This window comes from Amyelois transitella, chromosome 16 (genome assembly GCF_032362555.1).
Source record: "Amyelois transitella isolate CPQ chromosome 16, ilAmyTran1.1, whole genome shotgun sequence".
In the NCBI taxonomy this organism is placed as follows: domain Eukaryota; kingdom Metazoa; phylum Arthropoda; class Insecta; order Lepidoptera; family Pyralidae; genus Amyelois; species Amyelois transitella.
In genome coordinates this window covers 5727744-5745842 of record NC_083519.1, presented here as the reverse complement: position 1 = coordinate 5745842, position 18099 = coordinate 5727744, and the positions used below count along the sequence as shown (strand labels likewise).

The following is an 18099-nucleotide window of genomic DNA, read 5'->3' as shown; positions in this document are numbered from 1 at the left end:
AACGCTGAATTTATGTCTAATGTTGTAAAATATTTCGAGTTTCTTGTTTTCATTACGAGGTCTTCAATTATTGGGAAAGGTTGAGCTTGAGGTACTACAATTTTATTGAGATCTCTAAAATCTATACATAGCCTTGATTTCCTGTTATCTTCTTTTTTGAAAGCTAAAGTTACGGGTGCGGCAAATGGGCTATAAGATTCTTCTATTAATTTCTTGTCAAGCAATTTTGCTATTTGTTCTTCAATCTCTTTTTTGTCGTCTACCGAACATCTATAAGGTCTTTTACTGCAGTATTTGTCAACAAGTAGATCAATTCGTGCTTCATATTTTTTTACTGTACCAATGTCATATTTGTCTTTTGCAAATATTGGTTTATATGTATCAACTAAGCTATATATTTTAGATTTTTGTTCAGAGTTTAAATTACACATACCTATTCTGAAATCTTCTTCTTTAATATGTTCATTAAAATTTATTGAACATGGATTTCTACCATTTTCATCTTTTTTTTCTTGTATTTTTAAATTTTCTCTTTTTTGAGTAATTTTTAAATTTTCATCTTGAATTAGTTTGAACTCCTTTATAATATTCAGGCCAATAAGAAAATCATACTCAAAATCTTGTCCGTCGATAATATAAACGTTTGTTTCTTTTTCTATATCAAAATTTTTTAATGTAATTGTAGTCAAACCACTTGTCTTTTTAACACCATTAATTGTGGTTAATTTATCACTGTTTAAATTTTTCTCTATGCCTTTTAATCTTATTAGTTTGGAATTTATTAAAGAAACATTAGAACCTGAATCATATATACCAGATGTTTCTAACTGTCTATTTAATAATAGTTGCACTTTAATTAATGGTGTTATTATTCGTTTTTTTGGTCATTGTTTAATTCAACATCTATCACTGTATTGTTCACGGCTTTACTATAGTTTCTCTTTGAGTTATGTTCTTCTGAGTATTTAAACCAGCATCTGTCCTCAGGATGGTACCGAATACCTTTATTTAACTTCTCGCATGTTTTACATGGTTTTATTTTATCAAATTTTTCTTTATTTTCAAAGGTATTTTTTTTATTTTTATTGAAATTTCTTTTGTTCACTATATATTCATGTTTCCCAATTTCATTATAGAGACCGGCAGTTGATTTTGTAGTATCTTTATCAATTTTGTCTATTATGTAATCTGGCAATCCCATAACAATAAGACTTATAATTGTTTGGGTGTCGATGTTCTTATTAACTTCTAACAACAGTTTTTCTTTTTTTGTGGCGTAATCTAATAATGAACCAGTTTGAAATTTAAATGTAAATGCATATTTGACTTGGGACCAACCTTTATTTCCATATGTTTCGCAAAAATTATCCTTCCACACTGACCAGTCTGAATTCACTGATAATTTTATTATCATACTGCTGTACCAATTTAAACACTGTTTTTCTAATAAATATTTTAAAATCTCAATTTTCTTTTCATCTTGTAGTATTTCAAATCTTACACATTCACTCTCAAATTCATTAATCCATTGGTCCGCATTTAATTTATTTGAAAATTTTTCTATCACAAACCTTTCTGCGATTTTTCCAAGATTTTTATGCTCCGTGACACTGTGACAAGTGCTATTGTTAGTCGTAATGGTCTCTCCCGCAATCTCTTCTAAATATTGGTCACCAAATTGTACATTCTCTCCCTCATCTAAGTATATTTTTTTTAAATTCGGGTCTATTGGGATCCATACTGAACGTGATTGATGCCTCTTTTTTAGAGAATTTTTTATTTTTGTATATACCTCTGTAGATATTATACCAGTGTGTTTACTTGCAGGCTTTAATTCATCTGGCACATTGTAAATGCGTCCATCCGGTGTCTCAATAGAGGTTATGCCGATAATATTTGATTTTCCATCCGCTGCTCCCATTACCAGAAATTTAAATCGTAGTTTTTCCATATTAACTAAAAATGTCGTTTTATAATACTGTGTTTTGGAATGAACAGGAACTGAGTTCAATTAAACAAATTGCGTTGCTCTGAAATGACAAAGATTTATTTCAGTATTTGGCTACCTATTTAACAATAATACAAATGTAAAAACTTAAAAATAAAATTTCATCAACTCACCTGAAATGACAAAGAAACGACATTCAATGTTTATTCTTTAGATTCTCAATTCCTTTTTATAATAATCAGTAATCCTTGTTATAACAATGTAAATCCCAAATTCTCATATCACAATAGCGTCGCCATTTTTACCAGCTGTTTTATCGACAGTCTTGGACGCCATTACGTAGTAAGATAAAACAGTATCTTATAATGACGTTTAGAAAAACGCGGCATAATTTAAATTAATGTCGGTTCTTTACATATATATATAATAAAGTCCATTTTATGCTTTATGTTTATAGTTTACGACTACGAGGTGGTTATATATATATATATATATATATATATATATATATATATATATATATATATAACCACTTCGTAGTCGTTAATATTGTTGCAATGTAATAAAATTGTTTACTCAAGCCCAATGATGTAGAACTTTATAAATATACTTTAGTCTTGACTGCTGATAGATAAACCGATAAGAAGACATTTTTGGCTAACTACAGAAACTGACTACGATTTAATCTACAAACCTGCCAGTTTAATGAGGTATCATTGCTCGTCTAGACAAAAGACGATTGAAATCTTAAGTATCAAAGTCTGTAAGATGAGAGGTGCTCTTAATATTTATTGCTCTCCGAAGAGAATGCTATTGTTTTTATTACCTTAATAGAATTTCAAAGTAATCCTGGTTCAAGAGATCTTGAACGTGATATAAAGGGCATCTTGACCGATTATTTACTTCTTGACAAAATGATAGGTCATTTTATTGCAATTGAGTATTGTATGAATGAGATGTTTTAATTATACAAGTTTAATATGGTCGATGATAAGATAAATGAGAATATTAATATTGTATATGAATGACGAATCATATTTGATTTTTTATACTAATCATTAAACCTATAGAGCTTTTCCAGTCATATTATTGATTTCTATATCTGGTTTAATATAAAATTATTTTATCAATCAATGATAATAGAATCCCACCTGATGCCGAATAACAAAGTGAATAAAACTACATTTGATTTGTTGCAGGAAATAGCTAAATTTCGTATGTCAGAAATATCGAATTTTTTTAAACAATAACGAAAAACTAGGAGTAAAATACTTTAAGACAATCTCTTTTAGCCTATCTTTATAGATAAAAAAATCAGAGAAAAATTTTACAGCAATAAGGTGAATGGTATACAAACCCAACTCCTACTCCAAAACCAACACCTTGGAGGATGATCGATTTATCTTTTCATAAAAAGTAGGTAAAAGGTAGAAATAAATTCATTTTTTAAGATGAAGTTGGAAAGTTTATGAGGGAGGAAATACGAAGCATTGCATGAAATTTTATCGGTATGTTATCGTATTTTATACATACATACATACATACATTTGTACAATCACGTCTTTATCCCATAAGGATTAGACAGAGCCACCAGTCTTAAATAGAGTGAAAGCCACGTTCAGCTGTATAGCTTAATGATGATGAGAGAATTCAGATTCGAATAGTGACGTGGCTTATACAATTTCACAATGGTGATCCCATTAGACAAACTCAATGCAAATGCTGCCTTTCACCATCTGGCTTAACAATTTGGCAATAGAAACGTCTTTGTTAACCTGATTGTGCTGCCAAATTATTTGCACAGCCAATTTCATATTCTAATCTCTGTATTTTATTAAATATTTCATAAATTGATTTGAATTCTGAAATAATTTATTTATCTAATACTTCACAAACTAATTTCGTCACTGGAATTTGTAGTGTTAGAAATAAATTTTCACAAAACTTGGTTCGTTTTACGGATATTTTATCTCAGCTGAAGTCTAACTGGAATACCTACAATTGGTAATATATTACGAATAGTAAAATAAACATTCCCTCGGTATTCATACGGGTCACTTGAAAATCAAAAAACAACGCATCACAATTCAAGTTGCGTAGTTGCAGATTGTGTGAAGCGTATTCGTATAAAACCCTTGCTTTATTTGACTCGTACGCTGGAATGACTCGATCCTCTTTTTACGTTCGTCCGATTGACGGCCTGTATGTTTTACGGGCACATGGAACTGATTTCACGGACTGTTTGTATCGAGATCTGAATGCGCCTCGTGTTTCACTTGGCTGAGTGGATATTTTTGGTAAACGTTAACAAAGAGGAAGGTTTTATCTATTGAAGAAAATAATTTGAATGCCTTTTGTTATTTCCGAATATCTATTATTATTATTATTTGCTTTATACAGCAAAAGGATTTCGGAGTTATAGCCTTTTTTCTTGTTGTAGCACATACATGGCATATTTAATTTCTGTATTATTTATTCTCTTTGCTAATGTAAATGTTCTGAAGTAACTAAATGAGATTTTGTACAAGATATATGAATGTATGTTTTCCAAATAAAATAAAAATAAAAATTTATCGATTTTTCGTCAGACTGTTTTCCGGAGGGGTATGCATAGACCACATTATTACAGTTGCCACGATCCCTGCATATTTCATATTGTTCTTATGTGCAAAAACGAAATCCTTTAATATTTTTGAATTTAATAACTATAAGTAACTATGTATTTTGTTACAGTGAGATCAACGATATCAACCTCGGCCTCCTAGTAGAGGTGTGGAACAAGGGAGTCATCTGGGACCGGGCCCTGGGCTACCACTATCTGCCTCTCACGTCCATCGCATACAACGAGGTAACCAAGAGATAGAGCATGTCAGAGCTTTTTAAATTACTGTCTTTAAACAATGACCCTACCAGCGCCTGCGTGGAATTATTTCATATACGATGTCTATAAGGAAAATTTATTTTCTCAATTATCCTGTATATCCTTCTATACGAAGACGACAATGACATGACACAATAGAAGGACAATTAGCATGCGTGAATTCATTGATAAACAATTCAATGTAAATGCTATTTTTAACTATCTGGCGTAACAATGATTTCTTTCTACAAATTAGTCCTTCTTGGAAGGCGTACGAGTATTTTAAAATTAAGTCTCTTGCAGGTCTTTATTAATTAATTTAGTACTTATAAAATAGCAATAAAATTTAATTCTGCCAAAACCCTACTTTAAATTATTTTCAAAGAACACAGGACTGTAAATCCTCCACTGCATAAAAATTCTATTCATCTGCCGACCTTCAAAAGTCTTTTTGAATAAAAACGTATTCGTAAATTACCTGCAAATGAGAGACGCAGCGTGAATTCTTTGCAGACTTACTGGCATTTAAGAGGTTTTCACACAATAGCTTTTTAATTGCTGCACACTCTATTTGATTTTCTGCTTCAGAACCTATTCAAACTACACTGCTACGAGTACTATAAAAATTCAAATTGAATTTGAATAAGAAGAAAAATACTTCATGTACAATAAATACAATGCAAATACATTCGGTAGCTATTAAAGAATTATTTGCATTGTGTACATACTCGTAATGTAAAAATTGTGGTCGTATTTATTGTAATAAATTAATAGTAAAATGGACTAGGTATGGAGTATTGAATTGTATTAAGAAAAATTGGAAAACATTACAAAAAATCTAATGTAAAATACAACATTCTAAGAAACATATACTATCTATTACTTGTAATTGGTGAATAGGGTAATTGATCGGATTACGTTGAAACATTCACTCATTTACTACATAAAGGACTTTTCATACTGCACGGAAGGTTTAATTTTTGGAAAAAAAATGAATTCAAAGGTAATCAGGGGGAAAAGATGTTGGAATGCGGACCCCAGAGCTCTTGAAGCACATTGGCGGAGGGTACACAGATAAAGGAGAGGACTTGTCATACTGCACTCGGCGTGTTACTTTTTTGATAACAAATAAATATTCGTATCTGGTTATCAAAGATCAGCTTCGAATTTGGACTAAAGGGACATATTTATGGAAATAATGCGGAATATTATTCGCCCAAAATGAACGCGGTCTAAGCTAATATATTAATCACTTAGCTTTTTTGCGCAAAACAAATTTGACATAGGTGGAAAAAGTCCTTGATGTATGGCCGCAGTGGGCTTTAGACGCGAGCTTCGGTTTTGAACTTCTGCCACTGGCGACACTCTGGGTCTAAGATACCTACGAGTTGTTTTTTACTAATTGTAGGCTAAGTATGACAGCATCCTTATAAAGGATTGCTGATTGATTGCTACCTAGTCGTCGCCTGTTAGTCTGTGAACGTTGACATCGTGCTTTCATAAAATTGAAATCTAAATTAGAGTTCTTAATCAAATATTGCTTAAATATGTAGCAAAGATAATAAAAAAATTGAGAACAAAATTTCGATGTTAGGTTATGTTAGAAATTTAATTGATTATCTTGGTATATACAAAAAATAAAAACAAGTGTCTTTTTATAACTGTATCTTTGTGAGGTTTCAAGGAGGAGGGTCTTGGTACCTTGTAAAAGTGAAGTGCCGCGCTAATAATCCCTGAATTGAGAGGAAAATCTCTCCGTGTAATATCCTACCTACTCGTTCGAGCGAACTAGCCGGCCGGAACCTTAGCAGTGGAGGGTGCACACTAGAAAACATAAAAGTGAAAGAGAGACTCCTGTTCTTCGTCAAAAACCAGTAGGATGACGAAAAAATTTTTACATTTATAAACATTCACATAGCGTAGCCTAATTTGCTAGTCCACCGCCTTAAGAAGTTTATTAGTCTATTCCTCAGTAATCTTCATCATGTATGTCCGTTTGTACAGCAGGAGTGCGGCGGGCGCTGGGTGGAGCTGGAGGCGCAGGTGATGATGCGCGGCGGCGCGGTGGTAGGCACCACTGGTCCCACCGGCCATGCGCTGCTGCTCGACTGCCGGTTCGAACCACCATTCGGTGAGTACATATATATATTATATATATATCGTGCCTTATTTTTGATTGTTTTTATGCTAACTTATGCTAAGAAATTATCACAAAAATAGATTTAGTTATTAAAGAAACTTATTTATAATATTACGGACGTTATAGATATTTGAAGAGTAACACCTGATGACGCTTGTTTACCAATACAAAATTTACAATTGATTTCAGACGAAGTTGACTAAGTCAACATCAAATCATAAAAAAACATTCCGTTATAATATATTTTTTAGCAAAGAATTCATAGTATTTATGGTAAATTTACACAAGTTAAGAGTTAGCTGGAAGTGATCCCATTAAGGGATAAACCCGCTTTTGTACTGTATTTTTATTTATGATCTTTCCTTGGATAATTGAGTTTTTAAATACATATGAAACCTGATATTAGTAGTGACTTTAAACCCAGACGTCTAGCTGACGAATCCTTTTTGTCAGCTACCTTAACCACTCTGTCACTGATGCGATTGTCATTTATTAAGGAAGCAATATCTAGCCCAATATATAGGCTGATATTTATCATGTAGTTGGACCTAGTTGGCAGGATTTCAAGTATGCCAAGTTGGCGCCAAGGGTCTCCACAGTCTAGCCTTGCCAAGTTTATGTCCTGGTTTCTAAGGATAGCCCATAATTTTACCGAACAATTGTTCCGGAAACCTCATTCTATGGAGTAAGTGAAACTATAATAAAACTGACGGCCTTAATGGTTTAGTGAGCACTTTCTTGCCTATAAGTTTTAAGGAACTATTTCGAGTTTCAGTAACGTATTTTTTTTGTACAAGATGCCCTTTCCTGTCCCTTTTATAGGCGAGCAAATGATCTATTTCGTATTAAACTGAAAAAAAAACAGCCGGGTGAAGTTGCATATTAAAAACTGCTTAACTTTCTTACAATTCTCATCTCCCTTGATACCTACTGTCTCCTTTCCGTGGTCTTTCTTTATTCCAAAAACCGCCACTCAAATATATCCGCCAAAGACATAAAAATATTCCGTTTTTACAAATGAACATGAAGAACGTAACGCAAGTTTGGTTTATTCATAACATGGCTGAGTTTATTGTCCGCATGACAAGGTATATGTCAGACTTTGTTGTTTTACGGCCTCGAAGGGTAAGATATTTTTTCACTTGAAACCGCAGATGTACTACAAGTTTACTGAAAAAAATATGTATACTTGGAAGAAATTGTGTCTTATATTAAACTTACTTCAAGTTCACTTTATGTGAAGAAAATCTAAAGTTAAGACCAATCTCATTTTTTTTATTTCGAACCTGATATACCAGTCGGCTGCTACTGATCCATACATTTATAAAACTTTGTAACTAGTGTGATAAATAAGTCAACTAGATTATTATATAAAATAATTTTTGTCTCTCATGATGATAGATAGATCGATGATAGATCAGATATCAGAGCCAACAATTCAGCTGGCTTTATGATGAAATTGAAATGCTATAAATGTGAGTAAAATTTATTTTTGTTATTTACAAACTATGAGCAAACTAACCCTGTCAAGTTTAAACTTTACAATTTATCGTGGAAGCGGTTATATTTCGTAGGAATTAAAGTCATAAAGCTATCTTATTAGAATTTTATTTCCTCACGCTTTAAGTTGATTTACATATTTATATGATTTTGTTTTGTTTTCCCTCATACACGTTTCATTTTTCTTAACCCTTACAAAGATGAATCATGTATATATTTAAGTATTTCTCATCTCTTTTAACCCTCACTGATTCCGCGCCAAACATTTGGCGGCGCCGTCTGGGCGGAATGCGAGACTGGTGGGCGGACGCAGCCAAGGTCGGCTGGTACTGAATCTAATGAATGGACACCAGGTCGTAGACTATTCGGCGGTAGTATCAGGTTACGTGTGACGTTTCATTCAAGTATAATGGAGGTTATTGTTGAAATTGATCGGTTTGATAACGATTCAGTCGTCGTAACGCTAAATAGGTGGCTTAAAATATCTTTACTCGTCATTTCATTAACATTGTAGTTGACTCGCCATGGAGAGATTATTGATTACCTTACATACATACATACTATAGGTATCTCTCCCGGGGTAGACAGAGTCAAATAGTCTTGAAAAGACTAATAGGCCACGTTAAGCTGTTTGGTTTAATGACAGAATTGAGATTTAAATAGTGACAGGTTGTAGGCCATCGCCCGAAAGTAGAATACAAGGTTTGTAAGTCTATTCGATAGTCGCCTTTTACGACATCCAAGGGAAAGAATTGAAGTAGTCCTATTATTTTTCTATTGGTGCCGGGAATCACAAAGCACACGATTTTTTTTTGTTATTGAAAATAGGTTTGACCTTAATCTGCTCGCTAGTAAGTAAGGTCTAACCTCATGCACGTCAGCTCACATATGGCCTTTTCATTCTTGCCTTTAAAATAGTTTAATAAATTTAATTCTTATCACAAAAAACAAACTCATTTATGACACGGCTTTATTAATCGAATGTTACTTTGATTGTTATTAATTCAGACTTATCACTTAAAATATAACTACGTTTCAATTTGTTGACCGCCTTGGAAACCTAGCATGTTAAACAAGAAATATGTTGCGTGAGACTTTAAGCGACCTGTGTTTGTTTTGTTACACACTTACATAATTATGTCACGTATTTAATCCGTACGAGGTAGAAAGAGCCAAAATTCAGAAAAAAACCCGAAAGCTTGGTTTTTTTTTTGGATTTAAAAGACTAACTTTCCTTTAAGACTATTCTAAATGTTGCAAAATTCATGAACATCGTAATAGTCCTGAGTATTCTACATACGCATATCGATTCGCGTATATACTTTTAGAACTCACATATATTTAGTAATCGTTCAAGTTATTGCCCTGTGATTTTGTACTATGATATGACGCCGGAAATAGTAAACTTTTTAGCTAATTTGAAGAATGACTAAGCGATTCCCCACACGGTCGCCACATAAGAAGGTTGTCGCGGGGTGAAGGCAGTCACGTCAAGATTGATGAATTCTATATAGCCGATTTGCGCTGGAGTGGTGATGATAAATGAACCCCAACCCGTCGCAATCACTGTCAACCTGCTAACGATAAGGCCATGGGGGTTAACTCCTTTAAATCTCAATTAAGAATCGATTTTGCGTGTTAAAATTTTAACTTCAATTTTATAGAATTAGTTTCTCTCTCATCTTAGCACACATTATCCCCCCCAGTTGTCTCGGGGGATAATGTGTGCTGTCAAAATTTTTCTCTCTCAATTAACATGGGAGGTTAAAATTAGAATGTCTTGCTCAAGTAACTTTTGTTACTTCACTGAAGTGCGTGCGAACTGTAACAATACCACATTTTCTTCAAATCAATGTATGATTTTGAATTTTTTAATAATTTAATAATTTTTTAATAAGAATTCATCATTCGTTCATTTTTCTCGCCACACACTGTTTTGTTCATCGTAATTTCAAGTGAAAACATTACCTATGAAAATATTAAAAAGCCACGAATTAACTAGCCCACTAATATTTTATTCGCTCGTTTAATAGAGTCAATAAAGAGCAAAATACATTATCGCTTGAACGCTAATATTTACAGATCAACTTAAACTCAAATCAAACTTTATTTCAAAAAGGTTTGTCAGCAACACAGTTAAATCTTTGATCAACGTAAAGGCCATAGAATTCCGTTCAGCAAGTTCAATGTGTCGCTTAAAGAGCTATAGTATAATAGGTGTGGGTATGTACCCACATCCGTTCCTTGTCTCCGCCTTCCGCCGATACGAAACCCTCTTTTATGGAGGGAACTTTACGTTCACACGGCTTCTAATGTTCTCCTTCGATAAAATCTGCCAGTCTGTGTTCTTGTGTTTTCAGACAAGAAAAGTTACTAAGTCGGAGGATGTCAAAATGTTTATCAGTATGTGTGAATTGGTTAACGAAGAGATTGAAATTAGGGCTTTTCTTGCCGGTGTAAGTACAAATAAGATCTTGATCAAAAGGGAAATTTATATTAAAATGCCAAAAATTAACAAAAAGCTTCCATGCTGGTCTAGTAGCAAAGATAAAGTATAACGTGTGCCAGCTGTTTCACTTCCGATTTTGTGATAATCGATCAATAAAAATGCTCACACACTTGGGATTATTCTTTTTTAAGCGACGGTCTAGAAGACTATGACTTACCTTATTCGATGATTAGTAGTTCCTTGGCGGTAATTGCAGTGAAAGAATAACGAATTTATTACAAAAATAATCGATTTGTTTCTATACCATAGAGTTTGTATTGGCCTTTTCGAAACATCAGGTGTTCATCGAAGTGCGATGTGGGTCATCCTTTGATGTCTATACTGCAGTCGTGTTTCATCGACGGAGTCTATTTTTTGTTGTTGATTATCCTATGATACCTTTTCACCTTGTCCGTGGTTATTTATAGATATCGTTTTACATTTACATGATTATTTTTAATTTATGGGTAGGGCGATGCCGAAGGGTCCAATTGATTAAGATTAAGTATTGTAGGATTTATTTGTATATCATATTAGAATATCAATTGAAGAGGTCAAATGGCTGTAGGCTATGCTCTCATCATCCCCGACACTTAGGTTATAATTTGTTTATATGGGTAGGCTCAAGTGTATTGTAATTTTTAGATTTCGTATTAAAATGTATGAAGATTTTTAAGAGTGAGGCGAGATTGTTTATTTATGGGATAGAAAAAGAATTTTACTGTGGTAAAGCACGCTCGCATCGATTTTTTAAATTGGAACCTGTCTTTGTTCGTGGGCAGAGAACCGTCTGAGTGCGCCTAAATGTTTCTCTGCGTTATTTCTATTATTTAATCAGTCTTGTCTGTGTCAAATAAAATAGTTTTTGAACCGCACGTTGGTTTTTCATCTGGCCTGACCATCCGTCGCTAACAATGGCTTTGAAGTAAATATTACCGAAGCGTTCGTTTTTAAATTTCTCATAATTATTCGAAAAACAGTTATGAATGACCATAATGGAAACCGAGAAGTGTAAAACGAATTCGTGTTTTAAAAATAAAAGAAAATAAGATGTTTTCACTCTATAATACATCACTATAGTCTTTTACTCTTTGATTTATCTGAATCAAAAAATTTGACAATGACCTAAAACGTAGAAACGTTTCGTTTCACATCATATTTCTAACAGAAGCCGCTTGGGGCTCGATTTAATTGACGTTATCCTTGTAATAAAAAGGAATTAGGTTCTCCAATGCTATTTTCACTTTGACTCGTGCATTGAATATTGAGTGAGACGGTTCCATTGTATTTTTAAAAGATCCATATACACTCCTATACTTCTATATCCATTCACACCATAGAAATTGGAATAATATAAGACTATATTGTTCGAATTTCTGTGATTCATAGTAATTTTCCAACTGAACGGGCTGGATCAATAGTAATAATATTTTATATATAGACAATGTCAAAAAAGCTACTTTTTCTATAAAAGTCCTCACAGGTGCAAAGCCTCGAACAAAAGTCAGTATCTTATTATTACTAGGATATCGAATAATGCTTTTTGTTTTTCGAAAAGATATAAGGGTTTTGATTTAACTAATAAATGTAATAAATTTTATAAGTGTTACTAAGAACAGGTGTGTTGAGCAATGGCCACCTTTAAAACTTACTTAAAATTTTTATGTGAACCCAATTATGCCCATAATATAGAAAAGAAAGAAAGAAAGACCTTCGCCGCCTTTTCAGGGGAATGACATCTAACAACAACATTTATGGAAGAATACGTATATGCACACGCACCTTCTTTCCTCTTAAATCACTTTATAAAAAAAAAACTGCATCAAAATCCGTTGTGTAGTTTTATAGATCTAAGCATATAATACATATATACAGACATAGGGACTGACTCGGGTAGGGACATTGTACTATGTAGTGATAGTGATATGATGTATAATCACGGTATTATGATAGGTGTATATCACGTAAACCACGTTTAATTCAGGGTCCGCGTCACCTAAATCACATTCCAGCTTATGTTCGAAAGAGCAACTCACGACATTAATTTATGACGCTTGGACCAAATTGCCCTTTATAATGAGTTTAATATAAATTTCCATATTTTTTTCAACAATGTCTTTGACTTTTCATTTTTTACTACAGAAAAAAAATAGCTTTTCATGTTTTTCCTTATACTTCCCATGCTGACTTATATGGTGTTTTGCAAGCGTGTCGTGTGGTTCCCGGCACTAAGACCATTTTATATTATAATTGTACAAGAGGACGTAAAAGATGTCTAAGGAAGTAATCAGATTCGTCTAAGTACAAGCTTCCATAATGGTCTTGTAGCAAAGAAAACATTACTCTATATAGCAGTTTCTATTCCGGTTCGGGTATTTTTAAGAAAATTCATTTCGAGGACGGTCTTTAATGGGAAACTTCTTTTAGGCGATAAACCAGCAACCCACTGTCACTATCGAAAGTAATTTTGAATGTGGTCTCATCTTTGATATGCATAATCGCCATTATTAAGCAGCTGAATGTGGTCTTACGATGGCGCCACGCAGAATTCAGAGTACATGTCGTATATCATTGTTGTATGTTATGGACGGCACTGTCTACCCCATATGGGATACCCATGGGATCGCCTACTAAACTCTGGGCTTTCAAGTTTTAAAATATCAGCCGAGGTTGTAATTGGGAACATGTAATGATGAAAGATAATGAGAAATAAAGATTGAGACATGAATACTAATTACCTCCATTTTCAATGCATTACAATTCTCAACTAGTTAGTACTAATAACGCAGGACATCTAGAAAATAGACTACCTAATTTCAGTTGAAACCAGCCTCTTGGGGGTTGAACGATAAACCAATTGTGATAGTTCTCACGTAATAATAGGATAATTTGGGCAAATGGGCTAGCAAAGCTTATTTATTAGTTACGGTTTAATCTAATTATATCTCAGTAGCAATTCTTACTATTTTATTTTTGTTATTTTATATATCGATATAGATTTATATTATAAATGCGGAGGTAAATTTGTTTATCTAATCTCACACACCGTTAACCGATTTTCATGAAGTTTTGCTTAGTTCATATAGTGTGCAGGACGGAATTGGGAGAAAGCTTGTAGCAATAATGCTATTTATAAAAATACGAAGGTACTCGTATCGTCTATGGCGCTTTTACAGCCAAACTACAAGGTATTACTTAAGTACAAAATAATAAGGATACTTCCATGTCATATTTAAATATAAATTTGAGCTCCATGTCTTTATAAGTATCACATTGTCCAATGATAATCTACCTCCAGGTTATAAACTACTACGCTAAACACATGCGAATAATATGTAGTGTTTCCATATTTTATATGAATAATGGATTTCATGAATAAATCTTGTTCACAGGATTTAACTACATTGTTAAATAAATATATATGAGTAGATATTAAGATTGAAGTGAATAAAAAAGGTAAACGGGAAAATAATTTTCCAGGTTTATTTCGGTAGTTTCCTCCTGGTGACAGTCACATCTCCACTTTTCTGCAGAGGAGACTGAGACTGACTGAGATTATGATTTTATTTTATTGAATTGCGTTTGTAGTAATATTTCGTCATATCTAAATTACTACGTTACTGTCACGAGTGATTAGTTGAGTGCTTCTGGGGATCAAGTTAGGAATCATGGCGCGGGACAATATGTCTCACGTGGGAATAACAGCATCAGTTTCAATTTCGAATGCCAACCCGAATGTTACGGGATAACCGCTCAGTTTGTGTACGTCAGCGGATAAGTGAATCCGTGTTTCATGTTACGCTCTATCGCGTTCGATTTACAATTATCAGAAAATGTCATTACGGGTTGTATTCAAAATTCAAATTAGTTTTTTTATGTTTTCGATGAGTATTCAGCCAGTTCATAACTTCAAAGTCCTTTTTACGCAATAAGTTTTCATGTTGTGCCGAACTTTTTTATGAAATACTTTTTGCATAATATCAAGTGAGTTGGTAAGTAATGTGTGGCAATCCCGTAATTACTTAAGATTAGCTTTGCTTTGCTCGCAAAAGTTCTACGATTAATCAGCATCACGGTTCTCGATTCCTCACTGTCACTGATCCTTAATCTGTTTTGTTTTAGTGACTGAGTTACCTAATGATGTGATTATGCGGTATACTCGTATCTAACGGTGAGCACGTGTATGCTTCATTTTATGCTTACTTTATATTGTGGCAAATAGTTTAATTTGCATTTATAAATCACCTTTTATAAAGTTCTAAAATATAAACTATTTAATCATGTGCGCTAGGCTGGTAAAGTACGAATAAAAATAACTATTTAAAAATATGTGGCACTCTTGCCACATAAACAAAATCAATGCAATGCATGCAATCATGCGAAGAAATCAGAGTTAATACCTTATTGGTTATCAAAGTAACATTTTTATTTCATAACATTACTAATAATATAGATTTCGGAATAAGAAATGAATTACAAATGATAAGTACACCATATTGTATTTCGATCCCGATCTGTGTATAAAACTGCGTAAGATTTAAAATGATGACACATCATACTTGTACTCATTAGAATTAATGTACATATAATTATTTTAGTTGCTTACATAAAATAAAATAAAGCAAGGAGTAGGCGGGGTTAGGTACATAGGTTGTCTTAAATTATTTCTAAGACAAGAAGTTATTATACAATACCTACAAAACTACAAAAATATCTTTGAGTGGGTGCTTGAACTTTTGTTATATTTTTAATAATAGGTATTCTTATGTTGTGGAAACAAAGAGCTTTCTGAAACGGCATAACACTCATCTACTAATGAAAATGTTTCCAAATGACGCCGGTTGAAAATGGTGCACAGAGAGTAAATGTGGATTTATTCGCTTAAGAACAGTGCGTACACTTCACGTTACTGGAGAATTATTATCGAAGTCAATCTTATGTTATGTCACAATGGGGGAATGTTTTCATCTAATCCTATACCTGTACATACGTGTACATTAAAACAAAATTCCAGTTTCCGTCGGAACTTCATTTCTTAGTTCCTACGTTTTCTAAATAATATAAAAATGGCAAATTTTAGCTTCCTACGCTCCGTATTTTGACCTGGTAGTTGAAATATTAGTAGACACACACACAGTTAGTAACGTGTAGTATTTGTCACGTCTCCAGCGATGAACCTGAAGTATATCTGTGAATTGAATCTCGATTGAAATAATCAGGTTTTTATACGAAGCGCTGTTTGACCTCCGCAACATTTGCCAGAACCTGATATATATTGGATCATGGTAACAAATCCTGCATGCGCTGGTTTCCTCGCGATGATTTGGCCTTACCATAACGTCATAGGATTAAACTACCCTATAGATTCTTAGTGTCGGCTTCAGGTTGTTTTGAATGCTTATGTGGGATGACAACGTTATTCCCTGAGCATATTGCTGAATCGCCGCGTTTCTGGAACAAATACTATTTCGTTTATCCCTTTTTTGAATGCTTCATGTTCCATTGTATTTTTGGACATTATGTAATTTTGAAGAAAAATAATTTGACTATGGTCTGGTGTGCAAAACAAAACATTAACAAAGCTATATATTTATTATTTTTAATACATATAATACATAATATATTTGTAATACATTATCGCTTTCTGTATATATGTACAAAGTTGCACTTAGTGCATTCCGGACAAACCTCAGTCTATAAACTACAAAGGTTTGAGAGGACATTCCCTTCTATTATAGGTTGAAATAGTATATTAAAAGAAAATGTATAAATTATTTTAACTTATTAATCGTTTAAGCTGACAAAAATAATTTTCGTTCTTTCAAAAGCGCATCAATGCGTTGCCCAAAGTTATTGACCTCCGCAGTTTCAAGTGATCCTCAGAATATACGAACTTTCGTAAATGTCGGATATTTTCAGATGTCTTCTTACATCGGACGGTGTCGTGAGACGAAACGAGGCCATCTTTAGAGTAGTCGCGTTGACCCCGCTTCTAATAATACTTTAGTCGGTCGCTAGTCTGCTTCGTAGATGGTCTACGGCGTAGCAGTTATCTCTACGACGCTATGGTCTACGCAGCACCAGTACTACGAAAATAGATTAGTTGTTGTTGTTTTAAATTATTATAAGTATATTGAATTAAAAATAAGTAAATATTATAAGCTAAACAATATTAAAATATTATGTACTTTTTGCTTAATTAAATGCGTTGTTCAGGTTCCTGTAGGTCTCTAGTTAAACAGAATTCAATAATGTTAAAGCAAATAAACCGCTTCAAAGATGAAATTTCATGTGTAAAAAGGGCTTTAAAGCCAATATTAACATTGGGTTTAGGTTCAATTAACCTTTGATGGACGAACGATTGTGTGGGCGTAGATGTGGTCGAGACAGAATGATTACCTTTCTGCCGTTTATGGTATAATCTGCCTTTTATTATATCCTGACAGCTAATTTACGACAGTACAACAGCTTTTTATGTGCAGTTCAGTAATTTCGCTGACAGAAAAAGGCGATAAAATATATAATTTTAAGAGATTTAGGAGGGATAAGAAGATCATCCAGAAACATAATTTATGGTAATGGTGCCCGTGTTGTCAATTAATCTTTAATGACTTTAGGATTAGCTTATGATGCAGAGTAAGGGAACGGTGGGGTATTTTAAAACTGAAGAACGAAATATGTTGTAACTCATACTTTGACAAGCAGGAACTGCAATTTTTGAAATAGGACAGTGAATAAACCTCATTTCGCTTTCATGGGCTTATCATTTTTTTTTATTCTCAAAGTATTCTTCGACTAAGTCTTTAATACTTTGGTGAAACGAATGGCCTTAATAAAAGTTCGAATATTTCATTTGGCAATTGACAGGGAATATACCCCTGTTGAATTTTATATTTACCTACTAGCTGACCCGCGCCACTTCGTTTGCGTGTATCCCGCTACTTCGACAAATACAGTCAACGCACCAACACATATTGGATACTAATTTTCAATTCACAATAACTTCTCTTTCCCTTAACCGCGTTTAAAATATTAAAATGTTTTTTGGTTTCTGTGACTCTTCTTTGATCGCCCCCCCCTACGCTATTTATAGGGACGCTGCCCCCGCCGCCGCGGCCGGCCCGTACCGTGCCGCAATACTAATATCGTGATATCTCCTAAAC

The 18099-nt window shown here is 33.5% G+C and overlaps 1 protein-coding gene across 1 annotated transcript in view; it reads left to right on the top strand.

Annotated features, from left to right (window-relative positions):
• LOC106129575 (phorbol ester/diacylglycerol-binding protein unc-13) overlaps positions 1-18099 on the top strand; it is a 58460-nt gene that overhangs the window by 32717 nt on the left and 7644 nt on the right. Inside the window, exons 4-5 of the mRNA XM_060948642.1 lie at positions 4682-4796; positions 6813-6939. Of these exons, the coding sequence (XP_060804625.1) occupies positions 4682-4796; positions 6813-6939 (242 nt within the window). The remainder of the gene's footprint in view (positions 1-4681; positions 4797-6812; positions 6940-18099) is intronic.